The following is a 27254-nucleotide window of genomic DNA, read 5'->3' on the forward strand; positions in this document are numbered from 1 at the left end:
ATACAATATATTTTCGGGTAGGAAAACTAATTTGAGTTATAATAATATTACTACTAACTAAGTAATAAGTAAATAATAAAATAAAAATATTAATATTAATGATTAAAAATAAAATATTAATATAAAATGTTCATTATAAATACTAAGATGTTAATTATCAAAGACTAACAAAATAATAAAATATTAATAAAATTGTTAGTTGATTCCAATTCCAACTCCAAATGAATCAAACAATAGCAATTACAATCCAATAATTATGTATATATATATATATATATATATATATTATGTATAACTATATAAAGTTTATAATTGATAAATTTAATATTTTAATTTATATACATTTATTATACATGCATGCTTTAAAAATAATTGATTTTTTAAAACTTTTTTAATTTTTGTCATTTTAAACACAATAAGACAATTGCAGATTAAATGCGAAGATGATCTAAAACCCAACATAATAATTAAATGCAAAATGTGGATCTAAATTTCATAATCGAATGCAGATGTGGATGTAGTTGGTTCAAATCTGAATCCAAACTATTTATAGTCTTATTGTCTACATTGTGTGGGGTTAGTGTAGATCTGAGCTAGACCTAGCTCAAAAGAAAATAGTTGCTTGAGCCTGAAAACTTGTTGGTTTAGCCAGTTTTAGGCTAATTTATAAATGATCATCCCTAAGTAGGAGCTTAAGACATTTATAATTAGGTCTTTATTAGTTTTAATAATTTAATTAAATTTTATATTTTTTAAATAGAATGCAATACATGGTGTCTTAATTATATAATAAAAACTCAAAAAATATATAGAAATAAAAAATAGAAAACATAAAAATTTGTCTATAAAATTTGTGCACATCTCTAATATCATATATTTATTATATTAAACAAAAATAAATATAAGAAATAAGAAATATTTTTATTAATGAAAATAAAATTTTAAATTTAAATACCCTCAACACACCATGCTTTTATTACTTATTTTCAATTACCATGTGAAACGCATAGATATATATTTACTAGTTCCATAAAATAATTGTAAGGCCAGTTATGTTTTATATATAAAAAAAATAAATATGACAATGTAATTACAAAGATGAATAAATAAAAAAACTAGAAATTAATCAAAACCTTTAATCTAGCAGATAAGTTGCCCTTATCTGCTAGAAACCCTTAAATTTAAATAAATTGACATCTTGGTGGGGCAACAGACACAAATCAAAACCTTTAATCTACCCTGAAGTTTTCTTACAATTAGTTAAAGTACCCCCTGTAGAGTGAAGTTATATGACAAATACTTCCCTTGTGTAATTGTCCGTCCCAGCTGTTGGAATGTGACATCCTGACTCTTTTAATGTTCTGCCCTTTTCCGGTCAAAACAGATTTTCGACATGTCAAACTCTGAATTCAAAAGAAAGGAATCTTTTGATTGTTCTCCTCTGTTATGGCCCCTGCTTCAAGACTTGTATGCGTTAGAGGATTTCCATTTAAAAGATCCCAGAATTCTGTGGCTATCCTTATTATTGAAACTTGAAAGGAGATGCTGAGATGTCAAATTTGACTGTGGAAGCTGCCGTAGTATGTTTAGAGTGGTGTTTACAGTTTGTTCTGTTTTCTGCTTTGTATTTTTTGGGTTTTGTGTGGTGTCCTCCGTATGTTTTGAAGGAGAAGGTTAGGCAGAACCTCTTAAACTAACATGCTTTGAATTTGAATCCAAGAAGAAACTGAAGAGGATAATCAGAGAATAATAATGATGCAAAGTAGGGCAGCTGAGCATATGGATATTATCTGTTACTGGTAGCTACAGTATAATGGAAGATTTATCCTGCACGAAGTAGGAAGATTTTCCATGGAGAGGAGCAGGATCCAAATGGGGTGCTGCAATTTCCTTCGACTTCACCGAAGAATTCCTGAAACTATTGCTTATCAGTCACCTTTACAATGAGGAACCAGACCGTGGAGCTACCATAGAAGACATGTTCAAGCTTGATTGATGCTTGAGCAATGGTTCAAAGTGTCGACTGTGTAGATTTTTTCTGTATTAGGAGAAATGAAAATTTGATTTCTCATAATTTAAGCTGCTTTCTTCTGAATAGTTGAAGGACATTCATTAAATGGAAAGGGCCAGAAGCTATAATCTCTGCCTATTAACAAAATTTGAGGACAGAAATCTACCAATGTACGAGACGTTGAGATAAAGGGTGTCTGAGACTGGCTTGGATTCCCCTGCAACCTCAACCAACCATCTCCTAGTAGAGAAAGGGTGTCCTTTCTCCACATACTAGAGAAACATTGTATGTGAATTGGCATGAACCATATGCAAATCCAATCATGGCAATAAACGATAAACCCATAAAACCATCTCCCACATGAAGCAACAACCGGATTGCAAAATCGCAAATGCCAAAACAGTACTAAAAGAACAACCAGAACTCCATACGGAGATAGTGGTAGAAATCATCTCAGTTGGGGATCATCGGAATCCGCGTCAACGCTCGACACCACCGGTTCCTATTCCTTCTTCTTCAATCTTCATTCGGGCTCCTGGGTTCAAGTTTGAAAGGTGATTCGATACAAAGCTCGATATATTCATGAACTTTGATCGGCGATGGTCAATGGGCATCTTGGGTTTTGATATTAGAAAATTTAAAGAATAATCAAGGGCAAAATGGATTTTTCATTCTGTCTATCCATTTTAATCCAATTTCATGAAGAAGTTTCCAAAACCTCAGGGGTATTTTTAAGTAATTTCTTGAAACAGAGTACTTTATGTATTTGTCAGAAATACAGGGGCAGTTTACATAATTTCCCTCCCTTTGTTTTTGTTTGATCGTTGGGAAGTCAGGGAGTTTGGCTTTGGGCACAAGCAACCGAACTACCGATGGCAGTAGGTAGGCCAGGCAGTGGCAGATCGTCGTGGACAAGCGAAGGTGGTGATGAGAGAATTTATTAATTGGATTGAATTGTTGTATGATTGATAGGAAAAGAAAATGGCGGGAGTGGGAGGAGTTGGAGGAGGAGAAATGCAAAGGGCACACGCAGCAATGGCGATGGTGCAGCTGTTCAATGGGGGATACCATGTAATCACCAAGGTTGCTTTGAACGTGGGTATGAATCAGGTCGTGTTCTGCGTCTTCCGCGATGTGCTCGCCCTCTCCATCCTCGCCCCTGTTGCCTATTTCCGTGAAAAGTTAGCCTCTCTCTCTCTCTCTCTCTCTCTCTCTCTCTGTATGTGTGTGTGTGTTTCTTTCCGTTGTAATTATGTTGTTTGTATTCATAAGCTTCTCTTTTCAAGGTCCAATTACTCGGCTTGTTTCTCTCAAATTAATTTAAGTAATTCATGTCAATATTTATCTCTATGTAAATTGAATTATGTACGGGTGCTAATATAGTGAGGATCTGCTAAATTAGACTTCTTTTGACATCTAACTAGTAGTTCTTTCGTTTTTTTCTAAGAACTATATTTGAAATAATGGATGCCCTTTTTAGTGTATCAATTAATCAGATGGCTAATCAGCATATTCATAAATTGGATTAATCTGTAATTCTGTATATATGCATTTGGAACTTATAGCTGTTACTGTTTGCATAAGTAAATTTCCCCTTATTCCATTTCATGGTCATGAAAAAGCCCCTGATTATTTTAGTGGTGGGGGAATCATAAAACAGAGCAAATTAAATATTTAAAATTCGAAAGGAAGCTGAAAATATAAATAATATTTTCTTACCTCCAGTGTTTTAGGCTTTGAGTCCTGAAAAGTTAAACTTATACCATAATAATTTTAGTTGAACTTGTGCTGCCATGGGCATTTCTTAAATCGCCACTTAAAAGTTCCATGTGCATGGATGCATTAGCTTGTCAGACATAATTAAATGGAATCTTCCATTGGCAATACCAAAGAAAATACCCTTCCTAGTATAGGCTAGTTGGCCAAATATTTGGAGATGGAGTTGAGATTTTTTCTTTTTTTCGCTACAAGAAATGGAGTTGAGAAATTAAATTCTTCAATACTAGTCTATGAAATCATGAGACATGGAGGAGTTAGGTAATTAAGTCCTCAATTCAATCGAGACCATATGAACCAAGTTCCTTGGATTGTTGACTACAAGGTGCTGAGAGATCCTTCCTTATTCCATGAGTAATGTTTAGAATGAAAATGTAATTCCCTTATGCAACAGTATCGATTATTGACTGTCCTTCTAACTCTGCCATGTGCTAATTTTTCCTGGGTTTTTAACTGAACATCTGTTGTTATTGATGGCATAACTACTGGCATTAATCACTGTTTCGTGAGCTCATCTTCTCTTGTCTTTTCAGGAGGGTCAGAACACCAATAACTATCCGGCTTCTCATGTCATTATTCTTTCTTGGGTTAACTGGGTAAAACTCCTATAACTTAAACGTGCTATTTGCATAATGTATTTAATTTATAACCATTTGAACTGAGAAGATGCCCTTTTGATTGATCTGTATGCTTTGATTGTTTTCTTCTTAACATTTGAACAGGATATTTGGCAATCAGCTTTTATTTCTTATTGGTCTTAAGTACACAAATCCAACTTATGCAGCAGCCATACAGCCTTCAATTCCTGTCTTTACATTTCTGTTGGCTGCAATGATGGGGTGAGTGTGATGAATCTCTACTCATTTCTGATTTGATTATATTTTCATATTGTTATCTTGAAGATTCTTGGTTGTTCAGTATGATAAGAATTTTTACCATGCAGTACAGAAACAGTGAATTTGGCCACAAATGAAGGCCAGGTGAAGATCGGTGGCACACTTGTTTGTGTTTCTGGAGCCACTTTAATGGTTTTATTCCGTGGTCCAGCTGTATTTGGGTACTCTGGATTGGATTTTGGAATGCAAAGTGAGATAAGTGCAAAGGCTCAACTAGAGCCTTCTGGATGGTTGACATCTAGTCTACTGGAGTTTGGGCTTCAACCATGGCACATTGGTGTGTTATGTTTGATAGGGAACTGCATGTGCATGGCAGCTTATTTAGCCATACAGGTATTTGAAACTTATCTTAAGATTAATCTGCCTTTAGGTAGACAATCTTTTGAAAACAAAAAGATGCAAATAGTAATCACCATTAAGAAGGTTAGATTGATTTAGAAGGGTTTAGTTTCCGTATTAATAGATTACTGTGAATATATCATTTTAAAGAAGGTAAGTTATTAGTTCATACCTTCAGATTATCAGTTAGAATTAATTTCTACTTGATATTGATCTCCATTTTAGATAAGGAAAAATGACCTTTCAGTTCTAATCTGAGAATGAACCATTTGAGAGACGGTTCAGTATGGAATTAGTATATATATATGTACATGTATGCCCTAAAATCTGATAAGTCGTGGAAGAATCTTCCTTATCTTAGGTTGTGCAAAAATTTGGAGTGTGAAATTAGGTTTTTAGGAGTGGATTTTTACTCTATGGAAGTGACTGCATTAGGACATTGGAGAGGATGAGAATGACTTTCTATAGGATCTATCACTATATTGGAAATGGTGGAAGTCAAAATATTATGATTTATGATATAATTCAGTTTTAAATCATGAATCCAATGGCTAATATGATGCCTAAATCCTTTTATGTAAAACCTTACAATTATTGTTTGAATCATATGATTCAACGTATGAATCTCACTATTTATATGATTCATGCAATTTTAATCAATTCACTTGATGCTCTGTTCTCTACTTTGCCATTTCCATGTTTCTTTAAAATTTTTTAGGTTACTTAAGAGGTTTTAGAAACTGTATCAAGTTTATTTTCCATCATACATCAGTTAAACAGCCATTTTATGTGCATTAGTTCTCTTTCAGGTCGAACTTAATTTTATCATCTTAGGCTTTTAATGTACAAGTAGTAAACTCTATTATTTTAAGTGAATATATGGTAGATATATAATAAAAATGTTTAGGAATCAATTCTTGTTTATTTGAAGAATGCTTTATTGTACAAATATGACATTTACTGTTGCAAAATATTTCAGTCTACAGTTTTAGTGAAGTATCCGGCCAGCCTTTCACTGACAGCATACTCATATGCTTTTGGTGCTTTTCTTATGGTAATTGTGGGACTTTTATCAACCAATGCGTCTACAGACTGGAGCTTGACACATTCTGAGTTACTTGCAGTCTTATATGCTGTAAGTCCTTAGTCACTGTTATATTTTGGGTCAGAAGCTAGCTAAATTGTGTTTGACTTCTCTGGTTATCCTAACTGACTTGGAAAAGATGTTAGCGTAATCGGTTTGAATATGCTTGATGTATGGATTACATTTATTTTTCTTTTTTGACTACAGTGTAATGGAGACAATTCTGTTTGAGTAACAGCCTTTCCCACCTACTTAGGTAATTGTAATAATTAGCATTATATTGGTTCTTATTTGTTGACCATGTGATACAAGAGCACTCCAGGGAAAGGAGCTCCTTTAGTCCTTATAATCCAATGAAAAAATAAGAGAAGCAGAGAAGAGAAGAGAGGAAGAAAGCAAGAAGAGAGAGAATTGAATGTTTAAAATTCAAAAAAGACAGGCTGTCAGTGCCCTTATTAATATTTATATTAGGGTCACATCACTAAAACATAACATAAAGTAAAAAAGACATTTCTACCCCTGTGGCAACTCTATTATAACACTCCTCCTAAAGTTGGGCTATAAATGTCAATCATACCCAACTTGTTACATATTTCACTATGCAATAGAGTATTGAACCCTTTTGTGAGGACATTAAATTGCTCTTTTGTGTTAACATATTGAGTGCACACCTCTCCCTTCTCAATGTTTTCCCAAATAAAGTGCTTATTGACTTCAATATGCTTAGTCTAGTCATGGAAAACTAGATTAGTCACTATTTGATAGCTACTTTATTGTCACAATACAAAGACATAGGCCTACTTACTGCAAATCCAAGTTCTCCTGGGAGGTTCTTCATCCATAGTACCTCAGCTACTCCATGAGCCATAGCTCTATACTTAGCTTTAGTACTTGATCTAGCAACAACCCCCTACAAAGGTGCAGTAACCAATTGAAGGCCTTCTATCATCAACTAAGCATACCTAATCAGCTTTTGTGTAGACCTCAACTCTCAAGTGGTCATGTTTAATAAGCAATAGACCTTTATCACGATGTTTCTTCAAGTACCTAAGAACCCTTTCCACTGCTGCAAGGTGTGATGTTTTGAGGGCATGCATTATTGGCTAAGAACTCCAAGAACATATGCATTATTTGGACAGGTCATGCATGGATATAACAACATGCCAATCAGCCTCTGGAATTGTTTCACATATTCAAGTACTTGTCCCTCATCACTTCCAATCTTGTGATTTTGCTCTATGGGAGTATTAGTTGATTTGGCCCCTAGCTTTCCAATATCTTGTAGGAGATCAAGAACATACTTCCTTTGAGACACGGAAATTTCCCCTTTCAAATGGGCCACTTCAATTTACGGAAATAACGGAAAGACCCAAATCCTTCACTTTAGAGGATAAGAACATTTTCAATCTCTTAATCTCTGTCTCCCAATCACCAATAACAACAATGTCATCTACATACACAATGAGTAACAATTTTTTTCTACTTTACCTTTAACAAACAAGGTAATATTTGACTGGCACTATTTGAATCCAATCTACTAAACCACCTTATTAAATTGGATAAACCAGGCATGTGGGGACTGTTTTATTCCATACAAAAACCTTTTCAGCTGACATACCTTTTGTTCGCTACCTTAATGTGGAAGCTCAGTGGTTGAACCATGTATACCTCCTCCTCCTCCAAATCTCTATTGTAGAAAGCATTTTTAATGTTTAGTTGATGTTGACTCCAGTCAAAGTTTATAACTAAAGAGAGAAGCACACTATGGAATTCATCTTGGCTATTGGGGCAAAGGTCTCAACATAGTCAACTCCATAAATCAGTGTGAAGCCCTTTGCAACAAGCCTCACCTTCTACCTTTCAACTAACCCATTAGCCCGATGTTTTATTGAAAACTCATTTGCACCCTATTGGTTCTTTTCCCTTGGGAAAATCCACAAGTCTCCACATTTTATTATTTTGGGAAGAGGATCCATTTCTTCCCTTATAGCATCTATCCTCTCAGGCATGCATAGTTGAAGCTTCTGAAACATTCTTAGGAATTGAGACATTAGAAATGGTAGATAGGAAAACACAATATAAGGGTGAAAGATGCTTGGAGGAGGTGAAGTCAGCAATGGATTGTTTAGTAGTACATGCATGTACACCTTTACGTTTTGTAATGGGGAGATCAAGATCATTCATAGGATAGAGACATCAAAATAGAATTAGGGGTGTCAGTAGGAACAAACATTGTTGATTGAGAAGGACAAGTGCTATCTTCTAGGTTTGCCTCCTAAGAGTTTGGAAGTGTTGGTTGTATGGTTTTTGATCCCTCCACACCTTCTTATCTTGACTTATTTGCACGATGCCATTTACAAGAGAACACGTGAAAGAAAGCAAATTTCCAACTAATTTATGATATCTCTCTTTGTCAGGATATAGTTCTCCATTCTCTTCCTATAGCCAATGATTTTGCTCTATAGGAGTGTCTGCTGGTTTGGCTCCTAGCTTCCATGTCTCTTTTAGAAGGTCCAATGCATACTTCCTTTGGCAGATGTATATTTCCTCTCTAGATCTAGCCACTTCTATTCCCAAGAAATAATTTAGAAGTCCCATATCTTTGATTTCAAGCTCTGAGGCTAAGAAGTTTTTCAACTTTCGAATCTCATTTGAATAATTTCTCGTAACAACCATATCATCAACATAAGTAATCAATGTTGTTAGTTTTCCTTCACTTCTCTTATAGAACAACGTGTGATCAACATTGCTCTGCTTGTACCCAATAACCTTCATTGCCTTGCATAATCTTTCAAACCAAGCCGTTGGAGATTGTTTGAGGCCATATAAGATCCTCCTTAGCTTGTATACCTTTCCTCTCATGTCATACCCTAGAGGAGGGTCCATGTAGACTTCTTCTTGTAGATCTCCTGATGTTAAGAAAGCATTCTTAACATCTAACTGATGTAGTTTCCAAGAAAAATTTGTAGCAAGAGAGAGTAACACTCGTATAGTATTCAATTTGGAAATTGGAGCAAAGGTCTCCTTATAGTCAACCCCTTCCTTTTGGGTGAATCCTTTTGCAACTAATCTTTATTTATACCTCTCAATGGAACCATCACCCTTGTGTTTGACTGTATATACCTACTTGCACCCTACAATGCTTTTCTCGACTAGTAGATCCACTATCTCCTAAGTGTTAGCTTTCAACAAGGCTTTCATTTCCCCATCCATAGCTTTCCTCCATTTGGGATCAACAATAACCTCTAAGTACCTGGAAGGGGTAGAGATAGGGGACAAGGCCAACGCAAAGGAGTAATAGGTAGGAAACAAGTGAGAATATGAAACAGATCTATTAATAGGATGAAGAGTGCATGAACGAATTGGTTTCCACAAGACAATAGGAAGATTTGAATCGAGATTAGAGGAAGTAATGGGAGGAGCAATACCTTGGTCGGAATCTAAAGTTTCTGATTGGTTGTAGCCATTTACTGGTAGGTCTCTCTTTCTCCTCCTATGATAAACACTTAGCTGCCTTTCATCATCAAGGTCATCATTACGGTCAGGACCAATTTCCTCAGAACAAGTAGTACCACAAATCACTTGTAGTCTCCACTAGACAAGAGGAAGAAGGTTCAACATGAGGAGCGTCTGAGGAAGAAGTAGGAGAGGTAAGAGCTGAGACAAAAGGGTTATCCTTTGAGGAAGTCTCTTCCACTCCACTAGTCTCCCCCTGAAAAGGATTTCGAGGAGTCTCAAAGAAGGACTGTGACTGACGAAAGGTGTCATCCTTGGTGATGAACTTCCTTCCAGTAGTTGGATCAAGACATTTATATCCTTTTTGGGTAAGAGAATAACCCAAGAACACCCCATGGGTTGCTTTTGGGTCCAACTTTGTTCGTTTAGGATCACTAACATGAATAAAACATACACAACCAAAAACCTTAGGAGGTAAAGAGAACGCAACTTGCTTTGGACACAAGACAGAAAAAGGGGTTCTCATCCCCAAAACCTTGGATGGCATTCGGTTGATGAGATAAGGAACTGTCAGAACAGCATGAGACCAAAACTTCTTTGGGACTTTGCTTTGAATCATTAGAGCATGAGTAGTCTCAAGTAAATGTCTATTCTTCCTTTTTGCAACTCCATTCTGTTGTGGCATATAAGTACATGATGACTGATGTAAGGTCCCTTCATCTTCAAAGAACACATTTAGAAAACTCTTGAAATATTCAGCTGCATTATTTGAACGGGACTTGACCTTCTTTCCAAACTGTGTCTCAATCATCTTACAGAACACCATAATGATTCTAGGTACTTCTTCTCTTTCGTTCATCAAATAAATCCAAGTGTATCTTGTAAAGTGATCACCAAAACTAATGAAATATCGGTATTCATCCATGGAAATTGTAGAGAACACTGAAGTGGGCCCCACAGCTACGGCCCCACTGTGTTCGTAGGGTAGAAGATATTCTAGTCTGCCTAGGGTTAGCTATTGGTCATTTAGTTGTTTCAATTGTTATTTATTTCAGTCTTTGTTTTACTCTATTTGTTATGTAAAGACTAAGGGCAGATCTGTCCTTTCCATGTAATGAGCATAACCTATAAATATTAATTAAAGTGGCGGTGGCAGAACATGAAGCTTCTGCTCCTCCTTTCAACCCTTGTGTTCTACTGCTTCTTCTCCCTCTTTCTCTTCTCTCCTCTTTCTTTCTGCTTATCTTCGATCCTGAGATTCATTAGGGTTCAAGACTGATAACAGTCCTGAACTTCTAGTGAAATAATGGGTGAGGGATCCCAAACCTCAGAATGAATTAAATCAAAAGGAGCATTAACTTCATTTTTGGAACTTGGATAATTTGTTCTACTATGCTTAGATATTTGACACACATCACAAAAAAAGGCTTTTAAAGGACACCTTCTCAAACAACTTTGGAAACAAGACTGTCAACAATGAAAAAGACAAGTGACCCAATCTAGTACGCCAGAGATAAACCAAAGTACTAGACTCCTTGCATTCACTGATATTAGTAGACACTGCCTTAAGAGCTGAACCCATGTCTTCATTGAGATAGTAAAGACCTCCAGACTCACGACCACTCCCAATCGTTTGCTTCGTTAACCGATCTTGGAAAACACAATGGGTGGGAAAGAATGTTACAACACAATCCAAAGTTTTTGTTATTCTAGAAATTGAAAGTAAGTAGGCAATAAGATTAGGAACATTCAAGGTAGACTTAAGAGAGAGTTTTTCCAAGTTGGATATCCCCTTTCCCATGAATAAGAGATAAAGGGCCATCATCCACCCTTTATCTTGCCCAAAAACCAGATGAGAAGATGAGAATAAGGAAGAGTTGTCGGTCATGCGTTCAGAAGCTCTTGAATCAATAACCCAAGGGTTTGGGAAACAAGACATTATAGCACCAAGTGCAGAAGTAATACCTGTCTTGGCAAAAGAAAAGGAAGCAATTGAGGATTGTTTCAATCAACCCATAGCCCAATTGAGAATGTCTACCCCTTCAGCTGTGAACTCAGGAAAGATATTTGAAGGAGTAGTGGTCTGTCCCGTACCAGAAGAAACACTAGTAGTTCCAGTTTTATGCATTCCATCCACCGTATTTGAGCTTGCTACATGTCTGTATGCTCTTGGACCTTTGCTTGGCTCCTTATCCTTCTTTAATGCTGCTGGTTTTAGATGGAACAGAATCCAGCATGTATCTTTGGTGTGTTTCTCTCTACCACAATGAGAACACTTCAGATTTTTCTTGTCTCCCCCATTTCCACTCCTTTGGGTAGCTGAAGCAAGAGCTGAGTGCTCTGTCTGTTGTGTGGACGCCTTAACATTCATCTCTTTCCTTCTAATTTCCTCATTTTTGAGTAGGTAGAAAGCATGTTGTAAGCTAGGGAGTTAATCTCTCCCCAGAATCTGAGAGATGGAAGTCAGATATGAGTAGTGCACAGAAAGACTTCTCTCCCCTTGTTTACAAGTAGACAACCCTGCCTACAATTGATAAATCTTTGCATAGTGACGCAGTTCAGAATAGGTTGACTTAGTTTGTTCCCAAATTTCATAAGCTATTTTAGCCCACAAAATTTCTTCTCACTTGAGGCTGCATAGATACTAAAAACCATGACATTACCATGTGTTTTCCTGGTTCCATCTATCATGCTCTGCACTCCTAGAATTAGATTCTTTAATTTTCCCTTTTATATACCTTATCTTTCCCCTTGCAGTGATATATAGCTTGCTCCTCTTCGACCACTCTAAATAGTTAAGCCCATCTAGGGGAATAATAGCCATAGAGAAGTTCAAATCAATACCCCCACTATGAATAAAGGATACACCAAATGTAACAAAGTTCTCAGAAGCCATAAAGTTCACTTTCAGTCACACTTGATTTGTCACAAGAGGAAAATTATTATTATTATTATTATTATTATTATTATTATTATTATTATTATTATATTCTTTTTTTTCTTCTTAGTCCACACACAGTCTAGCACTAGAGGGGGAAATAATTTCCGATGATTTTCTCCAGTTCACACACAATGCAATTGCTGAAAAGCATATACAACATCAGATAATCGTGAAACAGTCACCACCTAGGACAAAACTGGCCCTATGATCATCAAACTTTCACTTAACTGCTGTTACAACAAGCACATGTCATCCCCTGACCTACGGATACACCACAAAGGATCACACGATCCACAAAAAATTAAAAAACAGGTTCTAAACCCTTAACATCAATCACACGAACCTGTTACAGGTTGTTTTCTTGGTACACGACCAAGAACAAGAGAGAAAGAAGGCTGGAAAGGACTCTCAAACCTGTTCGATCAGTATTCCCAAGTTCCTTTGTGAGAAAACAGTAAAAAAGGAATGTAACACTTGATCTGTTCTGTTCTCTAGGCTAACAGACCCACTCTGATACCATATTGTCCTGGAAGAAATAGTAGAAGGAAGGGAAGAGAAGAGGAGAAGAGAGGGAAGAGAAGAAAGAAAGAATAAGAGGCCAAAAGTTGTGCTAGTGGCACCAGCTTTTGTATTTATATATATATATTAGGGTGATCATAAAAAGAGTTAAAAATACAATATTGTCCCTGCAGCCAAGGTTCAAAGTATCGATATGTATCGGCCCGTATCAGCCGATACGTATTGTGCCGGGAGCTTCCCGATACGCCCCTACAGGGGTTGTATCGGGCTAGACCATGGTTTAGAGGGTAGCCGGGACTTAAACCGGTTTTGAAAAAAATAAAATATAAAAAAAGCACTGATACAGGCCGATACGCCCATATCAGCCTGTGTCAATACTTTGAACCTTGCCTGCAGCACTAAACTGAATATGATACAGCATTTTAACAATCTCCAAAGTTGGTCCTCTCTGGGGAGCCTCTTTTCATATTCTCTTCTAAGAAAATCCTTTTCCTTGGAATTGTCTGCATGACCCTCCTCATCCAAGATTAGAATTTGTTCTAATAAATCTTCCCAAACCTCTCCACATTCCATTCTCTTAATTGATCTCTGACACTTCCTCAGCTTGTTGGGAATGTAAAGAGGGAGAGAGTTGTTCCATTGGTTTTCAATGGTTTCTCTACATTCAGCCTCATCAGCATACATGGGTGAGAAATGAAATTGCTTTGGTCTTGAAATTTTTGCAGGACAGGTATCTAGGAGTCGCAAGGTATGGTCTGAAAATGTAGTGGGAATTGCTGTAATCTGAGCTTCTGGAAAGTAATTAAACCATCCAGAAGTTGCCAGACCTCTATCTAATTTCTCCTTCACCCTCTTACCCTCTTTATGGTTTTATCATGTGTACTAGGCCCCAATTGAGGGAACTTCTGGTAAAGGGTGATTCATTATGAGGGAGTTCAAAGATCTGGATACTCAAGATGACTCAGTTCTGGATCCGCAGTAGTCAGAGGCATCCACTATACCATTTAAGTCCCCTATTAATAACCAATCATCATGTTTTCTCATTGATTCATCTAAATCTTTCCACACTCTAGCCTGATGTTGCTTAATTGGATGACCATAACAGAAGTTATAATCCAGACTGGGTCAGACATAGACTTTTCAGTCTGTAGCTTAATCCATCTATCTAATGAGTCAATTATCTGTATGAGTAAATTCCATTTCCAGCTACAGAAGAGACCACCCGATCTTCCCCTTTTTGAGACAAAGCAACCATCTGTGTACCTTAGATCTTCCCTGATTTATGTGATTTTTAAGAGGATATTAGTTTCAGAAAGGAAGAGATCGTGGTTGAATATTCTACCCTGTTTCCTGAGATAACAGATAGATGTGAGTTGTTGATCCATTGTATTCCATACTAAGAAATTCACGAGGAACAAGATACAATAGTGAGGCAAGAAAGTATATTCAATTTTACAATATGAATTTTGAGAGTAAAGAAAGGTGAGTACTTGGCCAAGGGTTGGGATAGCAATATGAGAGATACCTGAATGCAGATCTAATGGAGTTAGAAGCCCAAGCATTTCATTTATGCCCATTATTAATTCCATAGGGTTAACGATCGGTGAACTGCTCTGGCCATTCAGAAGTAATTGTGCAAATGTAAAAACATCAATCCACTCTTCCACCTCATGTGCCGAACTTTTGTCCACTACCTCAACCTGTTGCCCTGCTTGAGGAGCCTGTGTATTGGTTTCCAGTGGAAACTTCATTCTCGTACCATCAGCAAAGAGGATTTCAACATTTTTCTATATGCAGCATCGAGTTTGTTTTTGGGTCTAGTGTTGTCTTTTTGGGTTGACCCAACTTCTTCAGGCCCAGCTCTGGTTCCATATATCCAAACCCACCTGATTTAGTAATGTACCTTAATCCAGAATCTCTCCTTGCATGTATTGATATATGGACACAGGTGTAGATGCAGGTCCCATCGAGCTAACTCTTCTTTGCCTTCTCGAGTTGTAAGTTGACTCCCTGCTTTGATTGAGTCATCCAGGAACTTAGTTTGTGTTTTCTTCCCACATCTTCTGAGACCTCGTCTGAGCTAGTGTCGCTCATATGAATCAGTTTTAGTTTACATCCTTCCACATTGTAGTCGAATAAGACTACAATCAGTCCTAGTTTTAGTGTTTAATTAACAATAAAAATTTGAGAAAGAGGAAGAGGATAAGAGAAGAGAGGAGAAGAGGAGAAGAAGAGTTTGAAGGGGAGATTTAGAAAAGGAGAGGATTATTGATCTGCCGCCCCTCTCTTGCTATTTATATTAAATCTCAAATAAAGGTAAAAGGGCTGAAATACCCTTGCTGCTTACATGGCAAAAATAAAAGACTAATAAAAGATTCGTAATTATAAACTGACTGAAATAACTATCAACTAACAACTAACTGCTGACTATAGCATACGAGTACAGTACAGTGGGGACCACATCAGTGTTCTCTACATCCTTTATACACTAGAATTAGGTTTCTCCGATTGGAATTCCACTTGGAATCCCTATCTTCAATTTCAGCTTTAATCTCCTCCAGCAGCTTGTCAATGCACTTGCATCTATGCCAATAGTGACCAAGTAGGCTATAGTAGGCACAAAATTTTGTTAATGATCCATATTGGTGGCAAACCCATTTTTGTCTCCCTTCCACGTTTATGAACATACTAGTGAAAGAGACTGGCGAACATCAATGATCACCTGGACTATTATATACAAGCCTTGTATTGGCTGACCTTTAGGAATTTTTTGTTGGTCTTTTACTATTCCCGCCATTAATCCTAGTGCCTTGACTCTAGTATCTTCAACCAAGGATCATGGGATTAAATGCAACTATAAATGGACTTTTTTGAGTATAGAGGTTTTCAATCGTACCATCCTCACTATCCTTCCATGGATCCTGATGAGGGCAGATTTGGCCCTCTAGTGAAATTGTGACACGTGGCACCTCGTGACAACTAGGAAAACACCTAGCCAACAAACTTACGAAGTTGGTGACCCACCCGGGCACCAGTCTGGCCGGCCTGGTGCGACCTGCGCGCGGCCTGACGCGCGCTTGCGTGGCACACGCAACCTGCGCAGCGCGCGCGCACGGCACGCGCGACCTGCACGGCGCGCGCGCGGCCTGCGCGAATTGCGCACAGCACGCGCGCGGCCTACGCGAATTGCGCACAGCCTGCGCGAGCTGCGTGCAGCGTGTGGCCTGCGCGACCTGGCTGACCTGGACCAGCCTAGCGCATGATCCGGCCAAGGCGCCCACCGACGAACCTGGCCTAGACACTGACCCGCTAACTGACACAGGTGCCAGCTTGACGACCTGGTCTAGACACTGACCCACCGACTGACACAGGCGCCGACCTGACGACCTGGCCTAGACACTCACCCGCCGACTGACGCAAGCACCCCTCTGACAACCCGGCACAGGCGTCGACCTGGCCGCCTGACACAAGCGCCAGCCTGACAACCTCGAGGAGTTCACCACCGTACCCCGGTTCTGACAGGATGCGACGAGTCTTACCGTTTGGAGGCTTTTCACCCACCTAACCCGCGAGGACTCCGGTATATAAAGACCTCACCCCCCAAAGGGGAGGGAGAGGGATGAAAGGGAAGTAACCCCTACTCTCTAGCTCTCTCATATTATCTTCAAAGCTTTCTACAATAAGAGTGCTAAATTAAGCGTCGAAGAGCCCCCACCGGGAAAATACCCCCGGGACCTCTGATTCAGTTCTCGTAGGTCCTTCAGCTCCCGCCGCCTACAAAGAGGAGGAAAAGATGGAGTTCTCACAGGTCTCTCAGCTCCCGCCACCTACAAAGAGGAGGAAAAGATGAAGTTCTCGTAGGTCCCTCATCTCCCGCAGCCTACAAAGGAAAGAAGACCACCTCATGCTGAGGGCAGTCGGATTGCGCCGCACCAGAGAGCTCCAGCATTCTCTAAGGCATCGGCCGCCTAGTAGGCAGCTCGCCACCAGGCAGTTCGCCACCAAGCAGTTCGCCCCCAGGCAGTTCGCCACCAGGGAGCACCACCAAGCAGTTCGCCACCAGGCAGATCGCCACCAGGGAGCACCACCAAGCAGTTCGCCACCAGGCAGCTCGCCACCAGGCAGTTCGCCACCAGGCAGCTCGCCACCAGGCAGTTCGCCACCAAACAGTTCGCCCCCAGGCAGTTCGCCCCCAGGCAGTTCGCCCCCAGGCAGTTCGCCACCAGGGAGCACCACCAGGTAGTTCGCCACTAGGCAGTTCACCACCAGGTAGTTCGCCACCCGGCAGTTTGTCACCAAGTAGCTCTCCACCAGGGGGCTCGCCATCGGGAAGTTCGCCACCAAGCAATACTCCCCCAGGGAGTTCGCCACCAAGTAGCTCATCACTAAGGCACGCCACCACCGGGTCAAATAACGAGGTGCTTAGCCAAAAAATTTTTACATCACAAAACATTAGTACGTGGCCGAAAACGGTTACATCAGATCCACCATAAACCAAATGGGCTTATAAAACCATTGACCTCCTTTCAGTACTGTCTCTTTCTCCATAACATCTTCGAAATAAATTTCTAATCTTTTGTGACTTGTAGGCGTGGAAAGATTCTTCCCTTGAGAAGATGGTTGAGTACATCCTCTGCCTCCAAGCACTTTTCCATATCCATTTCAACATGAGAACCTTTGACCACTGCTTTCTCTGCCAACATGTGAGCCAGTTTTAGACTCAGTTGGTTGTCATGATCTTCCACTACTTTTTCTTTCCCTTTGGAATCCGCCATGACACAATGGAAGCTTTCCAAAAGCTGATCCCAACTATTCTTTTTGGCCAGAGCAGTCATCTTTTAGAGAGAGAGAAACAAATTGACTGGTAGGGTGAATAAAATATTATGGGATTCTAACTCCAGCTGAACCAGGTTAAACGGCCATGGTTATCAAATAGTAGGTTCTGGGGGAAGAGTTTTAAGATAAGTGGGAAGTAATGGGAAAAAGAGGGACGGGACCACTTGAGGTAGAAATAGGAAAAGCATGGGGAGAACCTACAACTAAGGGTTTGTAGACTGCAGAGGTTGGGAAGAAAGAAGAAAAACATGGGAAAAGGATGTTAACAGTTCAGAAATGGGTTGTAGTAGAAAACAGGGATAACAAGGTTGGGTCTTGAAGGTCTAAAAACTATTGAAGAAACAGAAGATTGAGGAAGGTGAAGAAATTAGTTGCAGTTGGATTCAGGAAGTAGAACGAGTTACAGAGCAAAGACTCACTTCAACTCAACTGAATAAGCATGCAGGCCATCCTATAGCCTGCTTGTGGTTCTTTTGGGCATGTGGAGCTATTCCCTATTAATTTTCTTCACCAATTGGAGGGAAAAGGCATTTCATCATGTTGCATTGGCTAATTCAACTTTTAATTGATTAAGTACCTACTACCTACATTTAACACAAATTGGTATGCTATAGATTCTGGTGTCACTCCTAAATTGCCTTGATTTTATAATTATTTTTCTTTCTGCTATTGCTTGTACAATATAAACCAGCATTGACATGCATCTGCTCTTTTTGTGTACATTTACATAAGTTCCTTTCTGAGAAATTAAGAACTGGAATTGTCTTACAGTCTGTTTGGTTCACAGTCAGGATTGGAATTGAAATCCTCTGGAATCAGATTCAGAAACACCTATTCCCAATGCCTGTTTAGTTTAGAGTCTTTCAGACTGGAATCGGAGTCAGATGCCAATCATTTTTGTTTGGTTCATCTGTATCTGGATCTGGAATCGGAATCAATCGAAACTTTCAGTTTTGTATTAGCTTTTTAAAAAAAGGGCAGCCCAGTGCATGAGGCTCCCTGCCAATGTGGGGTCTGGGGAGAGACGGATGTACGCAGTCTTACCCCTGCACATACAGAGAGGTTGTTTCCAAGATTTGTTTTATTATTTTATTTTTAATTAATGTTTTTGTTATATTAATTTTTATTATTATTTTATTAATATTTTATTTTTATTATCTTATTATTAAATCCATTTACAGATCTGTTATTTGGTACCTGTACAATCCAGATATTTTACTTGTAACAGTGCAAGGTAGGTCCTCTTTATTCCATGAGTAGTGTAAATAGTAGTGCTTGCTTCTATTAGGTTTGATAATTTTAGGAATTTGTAACTTTTAAGGGCTTCAATCAATTATTTCATCATAATGAAGCTAATCATTTGGCAAACCAGTGCAAAAGAGCATTCAAAGAAGCTTGTTGTACAAAAAGAACTCTTCCTATCTTCTGGAGTTATTTGAATTCAAGTCAATGCAATTTTGTTATATTTTCAGTCATCACAATAAGTATTTTCTTGCTACCTGTATAAATTGGTTTCAATGATATCATTAGGTATTGGCATCAATCTGACTCCCATGGTTTGAATGTTAAGTCTATGACTTTGATTCGACTAGTCATATGCAGAATCTCATGCAGTGATGCTACATAGTAAACATACTGAATCTTGTGCATTGTCTTTGCAGGGTATCATTACATCTGCTGTTAACTATGGACTCTTGACATGGTCCAACAAGATTCTAGGACCATCATTGGTATCTCTGTATAATCCTCTTCAGCCTGCTGCATCTGCCTTCCTATCAAGGATTTTCCTAGGAAACCCTATATATCTGGGAAGGTTTTATTCAGGACTCTCTTCACATTTGTTATTAATCTACATCAGTGTTTTAAAAGTGCAACGCACAAGGCGAGGTGTGTGCCTTTTTGAAGCAAGGCAGAAAAAAAAACCTGAAAATTAAAAAAAAAAATTCCAAAAAAAATAAAAAATGTAAAATATTAAAAATATTAAAGACATTATTAATTAAAAATATAAACTTAAATTTTAAATAAATGCTTAAAAAATCTATTTTCTCAAATTAAAATATATAAGCATAGCATGCAAAACATATTTAAAATGAAAATTTAAAAAGACGTATGCCTTTTTGAAGCAAGGCACGAAAAAAAACCTGAAAAATTAGAAAAAATCCAAAAAATTTAGAAAATGCAAAATATTAAAAATATTAAAAGACATTATTAATTAAAAAATATAAACTTAAATTTTAAATAAATGCTTTAAAAAATTTATTATCTCAAATCAAAATACATAAGCATAGCATGCAAAACATATTTAAAATGAAAATTTAAAAATAAAATCAAGCATAACATATAAAACATATTCAAGCATGCAAACTCTTAACCTCTTTATTTTTTTCCCAATTGCATTACTTCAAATAGCTAATGTGATGTTAAACATTATGAATTCCTGATTCTACGAGCCGCCTTTGTACCAAGCCCCTCGAGGCAAGTTCAAACAAGTCTATATCAGGGACTTAAATTCTTAAAAAGGTTTTATACTTTTAAGTGTCTTTTAAAAATATCTTTTATTAGGATAAATGAATGAGCAACATTAGCAAATATGGGGTTCTCGGAAAAATGCACAGATTTTCAAAAGGCACACGCTTGCGCTTAAGCGTAACGTGCACCAGGCGCACACCTTTTGAAAATGTTGTACCTGGGACCTAGGCAAGGTGCATACCCTAAAATGCACCTTGCCTGTGCACCTAGGTGTGCCTCAGGCGTGCCTTTTAAATAACTGATCTACATTCACTCACATGACAAATATGAACACAAGTAACTTTTTATGGTGAAACAGAATTACCCTATTTTGCTTCATTATGTTATAACCTGGTTTTCTTTAATACTCGAGTGGGACATTTTTCCTTCCTGAACTGTTTTGTTTATGAAATTTGTTAATGGCTATACTAATGAAAAGCTCATTTGTGATAGAACCGGAGCTAACTTTGTGAATTGTGATTACCGATGTCAAAACAGCATTTTAGGGGGATTTCTGATAATCTCTGGACTTTATACGGTCACTTGGGCATCCTACAGAGAAAGGGAAGATGGGATCATTACTCATGTGAGTCTGTCAGCTGAACCTCTTATTCTCAGGGACTCACCACGCAAGAAGTCTTCATACCAGAGAGGACATAATTTTTCTGCCCCGTCCACCTCACTTCTGAAGGCAATTGATTGAAGAAACATAAGATGGATTTTCATTAAATTGAAAAGTTCTTTTCGATAATATCTTTGTTATGATTAAGCTTTATTTGGATAGATATAAGGACTATGATATGGAAAAGATATGATATCCGAAAAACAACTTACCAATAAAATGGAATCATAAACGTGGTAGCGAATAAGATGTTATTTATCAAAATTCATGGGTGGGTTTTGATTGGTCAAAACTCTTTCCATACCATATCTTTCCCGCATCATAGATTTTCCCTAGATATAATTATCCATCATCTTTCCATTTCAGAGCAACTGAGTCCTATTGGTTGTTATATAGTGACTAGTCTTCTTTTTTCTGTCTTTTCATTATTGTTCCAAATCCCCGTCTGCTTTTTCTACTAACTTGGTGGATTCAAACCACCGCCGAGGGGGTGAAATAGGCATAAAAGCCTTATTTTCTCCCTTCACCTTTGCCTTAGTTGATGACTTGATGTTAAGTTGTTAACTGTTCCGTTTGTTGTTCTTGTTCTATTTTATGCAAAAGGAAAGGAGAGATTGTTAAATGATGATGCAAATAAACAGTTATTGCTTAACCTCTGCAGAAGTAACAAGGAGTTGGGGAGTTGGAGCCTAAGATGGTGATATGAATTTGAGTATTGTCTGCTACCCACACACTTAGTGTACTAGCACGTGCTACATGTACACATGTAGCTCATCAACCAAAAAATAGGGTTAATTGCTGAAACCTCCCCTGAAGCTTCTGAAATGATCCCTGTTTTTTTTGCTAATAGCAGTCAGCTCACCTTAAGTTTCTGACACCATTGCTTCTAAATCCCTTCCACTATGTTGATGTTAAAAACATTACCGAAAGTTATGATGTCATGCTCTAAAAATTTTAAAATGCCGAGATTATCCCTTTGATCCTGCTGTTTGTCATATGCAAGGCTCATGCTGAAATTGCTTGGTGTTTGAGCCTTTCAGAACCCATGAATTCTCCATCTTCTGCACCCTTGGACCATGGATTGAAAGAAGTGTGGTTCAAACCTGCATTTAATTTTTTAAAAATTGAATGTAGATGCAGCATTCAAAGTGGGTTAGTGGGTGCAGGATCTGTTGGGCTGGTTCTTCGGGACCATAATGGTGCTTTTCCGTTAGCTAGAGCTTTCCCTATTCAGTGTGAGAGCCCTCCTATGGCTGAAACTATGGCGGTCGCTCCATATCATTACTGCTTGCAAGAGTATTATTTCACCTTCGTTCACTCAATGAATTGTGTGCGACGGGTAGGCTCTACCCAGAACCGAATGGAACAAACTCCGAACTGGCCTTGAACCAATTCTAACCAATTTATGATAGGGTAGGGTCCAGTTCTAAATTTTTGGAACCAAACCTCACACAGGCAGGTTCCAAGGTGTAGGGGTTTACTCTACCCGAACTGACCTTTGTGGAGCCTACCTTGGAACTGAACTTACCTTGAAATAAACCCCAAAATATTTTTGGGGATGTGAAGATTTGAATCCAAGCACTCAAGGTAACAAAGGCCATGGGCTCACTTGACCAATGAGTTACTTAAGTTATTTGATCATTTGTTTTCATTTTAATATTTGAATGTATACAATAAGTAATGTAAAAGTTAATATTTACAAAATTTAAATTTAAATCATAAGTTTTGAACCATATATTGATAATCTACATATTAAGTTACTTAATTTAATCAATAAAGATAATATAAGTTTTAAACTATATTTTTGATCAATAGTTGCAGAGTTTCTTGATGGAATTCAGAGAGCTAATGATAAAGACAACAAATCAAGTTGGGATTTGTTTACATCTTTCTTTCTACATGTGCATGCTTTTCGATCCTTAACTATATATGATAAATTAGAGTTAAAAAAAAAAGAAATTCATGATCAGGAAGATTCTTCCGCACCCGTTTCAATTACTAAAAGCAAAAATAAAAAAAAAAAAGAGAGAAAACTATGACTGGTACAAGAGATATTCATGGCTTCACGATTGAAAGATGGGAAATTACAATAAAATTATAAACATGAAAATGAAAATCGGATAAGTCACAAGATTGAACTATATAAGATGGCAAAGGAAATATCAAATTCTATTCAAAACAAGAATCACCTCATATTAATCAAATTTTCTTTAACCTGTATAATCCAGAACACTGAAACAGTTGTAGTCAGTTGGAGCCATATTTAACCTTAAACATGGTTGTAACCACCACTGTTAAAACCAATGTTTTAAAAACCAACGCGAAATGGGAATTGCTTTGGCCATTGTTTTGTAGGTCAGTGGTTCAACTGTTCAGTCTAAACAGACAATTCATTGCAATTTAAAATTTTCAAAATTAAAACAAAAAAGGCCAAAAACTATTGACCGAGCCGGTCAATGGTTCGACCACCCAGGTCAGCAGGTCACTAACTAAATCAAAGGCTTTTGACAAAAGACTGGGTCAGGAGTTAAATGGAATCGGTACCCTGGACAGTTTCCAGACCAAACAGTCTAACCATCTGGATCGACAATGGTTCTAAAACCATGGTTAAAACTACAACCATTGTTGCTTCTCCCACTCACACCATGTCGAGAAGGTTTAACACTAAAGCAACATCATATCAAGCATACCTAAATGATGAAACCCAAGCCGAAGGCAAGGAACCTTTCCAATTCAAGTAATGCTCCATTTCCTCCATGACCCTCCACTCCTTTCAAGTTGTTTCATTGTTTCATTCTCCATATATCTATGTTATAAAACATCAAAATGACTCAGGTGAATTAATCCACAACTAAAACTCCTCTCTAAGTAGGACCAATTTGAAGGCATGGGAGATCCATCATATGGATGGTTGAAGCCCTGCAGGAAGGTTGGGCAAAATTTCAAAAAATTTATTTCTCTCCCATCCGGGAATCGCATTCCCTAATTTAGAAAAATACATTTTCAATGTTCATTCTTGAATCCAAAATCGTACCAGATCTGAAACCAAAGGGAAGTAAGGGATACACCTGATATGAAGTAACAGTAACTCCCAACGCAGGTATTCATGCCCAAAGAGAAGACCAAAACCCACTTCCATTGAAGATGACACAGTGTGTAGTAAAGCATGATCAGTAGGATGGTTCTTCAACAAGAACCTGAATTCTTCAGCAAGAATCGAGTAAGGGCTGGTGAACACGTCTTCAGATTGTTTCTTCTTCCAAGAAACAATATAAAGAACATTTCTTGATCAGATCCACAAGTGGAGATCGAACTAGGTAGGGGCGGCAAGAACTGGGAAAGAATTCTACAATTTGCTGTTGTTAAAATTTGAGAATTTCGCCCCCTATTTATAGCCTTTTTGAATCACCTCCTAATCTAATTAGGAGAGAGTTTCCTAATCCAAATCTTATATTTGGATCTAGACTCTTAAATGGATAAGAATTATCTTATCCTTCAGCTAATCCTAATCAATTTAAAATTGAATTCGCCCCCTTTTAATTAACTAACTTAAGCCTAGTTTGAATTGGGCCTTAGGCCCATTAAGTTTATGTGCTCATTTACTCTTTAATCTGCTACCAACTTGGCTCTCTTTATATGGCGTGGGACCCTAACATTGATCTACACATCAGCTACATGGGTTCAGCCCAGCCTTTGTTACAAGGCCTGGCCGAATTCACTATAGGAGACAGTGAACCCCTGAGTCTATCAACATGGCTCTTAATGTGCCCAACGTTTACACTAAATGGTTCTTGGATCCAGCCACTTTATGAAAACCCAAGAACTGTGGGTAGATGCAAGATTAGGCCATCAGGTATTACCCTCAATGGTCTTACACTTAACCTCTCAGCCCATAATGATCAAACACTGCCCGACAAGAGAGGACCTCTCCCTCAACTACAAGGTGAAGCTTTGCACTCTCTACTCACATGGATCCCGGGAATTAAAACCTTTAAGTTTCCATCGGAGAGAGTGCATTATCCGATCATTCACTTTATTTGACAAAGGGATTGATTCTGTCACTATGATCACCCATTTAGGTGAATTCTCATACTGCCCCAACATACGTAGGTTTTGATCCCCTCTAAGGATCTCACTAATTGGTATATCAAAGACAGCCCAATCTGACACCTAGTATAATACCATAATCAAGTCTAGGGGTTAAGTGTAACATTCTAGTTTTGCCAATTTATCTCTAAGGTTCAAGGCAATACTTGAATTTGGTTTGGTTCAGGGTTTCAAGAAAACCCACACTGCATATACCTTAGGTCTCACCCTAGCAGTTGAGATAAGCCACCCCAACCAACTTGATGGCACATTACTATTAGCCTTGACAGAATAAATCTCCCCAGATCTATCCAACGGTTGTGAAGATTCTAAACTAACACGAGTCTCATAAGTGTCCAGTTTAAAAGTATTACATAGAAACACACCACAATGACATGAATTAATTATGTATTTTATTCATTTACAATAAATGTCAAAAGATACATCAATTTGATTGGGCCTAAGGGAATAACTGTCTAACACAATTAATATTGTAGCTCTTGAGTGACCAGCTAAATCCATTGATATTTTTGTGCAAAAAAAGAGAGAGATGGATAGATGGATTGATTGTGAAGCCAAATTTTGTGGTAGAGAAAGAAGAGATCACCAGATTCACATGTCCATATATACACAATACTATTATAGTTATTACAACATATTCAATTGAAGGACATTAACACCTTTCTTCTAGCTCTAGCCACCTATTTCATGGTCGTCTAAGATGGTATCGCTTCTTTAGTCCAACTCGTGAAGGGAGAGGTGAAGCTTCTTGGAAACTATTGTCCGAGTTGATCAACTTAAGTGTGTTCAGCCTCAACTTATCAACCTTCTTCAAGATACTTGCCAGTCCAAGGAAAGTGCATGCTAGATTGAATATATGGATTAGAGTACTCAGAGTGGTGGTTGGCTATGTTTTCCTGCAAACTCCCATTAGTTAGGGTGGACAACTTCTTCTCTCTGATGGTGCTGCAATGGAGATTGAATTGTCAAGCGAAGAGCCCTACAAAGTTTCTATAAGAGAAAAAAAACCTATTTAGGGACCTCACCTAATAACTTAAACTTTTATGTTGAATGGTTCCTTTTGAAGGTATTAGAGACTATTTGACCAAGTGGTCTAGTGTTTGATCCTCATTGCCCTCATTTTTATTAATTAAATTTAAACATAAGGTATGGATGGGTTTGTGCTTATCCACGCTTCAAGCCCGATGGGCTTTTGTGTAAGGAGGCGTGAGGGCATGCGAGTTAGAGAATAAAAAATTATTCTTCAACCTTGAGATGGGGAACCATGTAGTACCTCCCATAGAGATTTCATATGAAGAACAAGTGATGCCATCCAATTGATAAGGAAGACAATAGTGGCAAATGCATCACACCAGCGGTGCTTAGGAATAGAAGTTATGACAATGGCGCCTTTCAACAACACCACTCTGGGAATGTATATGTGGGCAATAGCATTGCTGCATTGGTGGATCGATGATCCCATTTTCAATGAAAAATGAGAAGAGGGGCTTGTGCTCTGTCCCTTCATCAGTTTGTAGTATCTTCATACGCTTGTCAAACATGTTTTCAGCATTATTCTTAAACATCATGAAAAGATATGGCACCTAAGGTTTATGGGAAACAATCAAATAAATTTACTAAATCTATAAAAGATGGTACATGTAGCCTTCAACTGTGTAGAAGTTGGAAAAGGCCCTCATACATTAGAATAGACAAGTTCAAGGGGTCCATTAACATTGGATGTAATATGAGAAAATGGTAAACTCTTGCCCATAGGGCATGAACTACGAAAATGAAAATTACTTGCTGAAACCAGGAGATGAAATGTGGACAAAACAAATGAATTGACCTTCGAATTGCGATAGCCAAACCGATGATGCCATGTTATATTGGAAGTGCATGCACCTACTATTGTCGTAGCATTGCAAACTTTATTAGAAGATGTTTGTAACTAATAGAGCCCATCCTTAATTATTTATATATTTATATAAACTAGTAATTAAGCACATGCATTGCACGTGAGAAATTTTTCTTCACATTAATTACTAGAATTTTAGATATATCATAGTTAAGATAGAAATTGAAAATTAAAAAAAAATAACAATATGATTAAAAATAAACTTAAATAAACTTAAATAGATAAGAAATAGCATTGCTTTTGGATTAGTTTTAAATTAGGG

At 37.9% G+C, this 27254-nt stretch overlaps 1 protein-coding gene across 1 annotated transcript; it reads left to right on the plus strand.

The window, feature by feature from the left end:
* Positions 1 to 2205: 2205 nt before the first annotated feature.
* Positions 2206 to 21252, plus strand: LOC148845836 (WAT1-related protein At4g19185-like). Its single transcript, XM_088954038.1, has 7 exons — positions 2206 to 3192; positions 4321 to 4383; positions 4510 to 4626; positions 4731 to 5016; positions 6002 to 6157; positions 19520 to 19671; positions 20865 to 21252. The coding sequence occupies exons 1-7, from the start codon at positions 2993 to 2995 to the stop codon at positions 21067 to 21069; spliced, it is 1179 nt and encodes a 392-aa protein (XP_088810164.1). The 5' UTR covers positions 2206 to 2992; the 3' UTR covers positions 21070 to 21252.
* The last annotated feature ends 6002 nt before the right edge of the window (positions 21253 to 27254 follow it).

Source organism: Nelumbo lutea, chromosome 7 (assembly GCF_056320005.1).
Source record: "Nelumbo lutea isolate HS-2025 chromosome 7, American lotus-T2T, whole genome shotgun sequence".
NCBI classification, from domain to species: Eukaryota; Viridiplantae; Streptophyta; class Magnoliopsida; order Proteales; family Nelumbonaceae; genus Nelumbo; species Nelumbo lutea.

Bases quoted from the DNA above. Each gene is read 5' to 3' on its own strand.
- LOC148845836 (XM_088954038.1), top strand. From the start codon at position 2,993: ATGGCGGGAGTGGGAGGAGTTGGAGGAGGAGAAATGCAAAGGGCACAC. The intron at 5,017-6,001 runs GTATTTGAAACT...AAAATATTTCAG, and splicing joins CAGCTTATTTAGCCATACAG to TCTACAGTTTTAGTGAAGTA. The intron at 6,158-19,519 runs GTAAGTCCTTAG...TTGTCTTTGCAG, and splicing joins TACTTGCAGTCTTATATGCT to GGTATCATTACATCTGCTGT.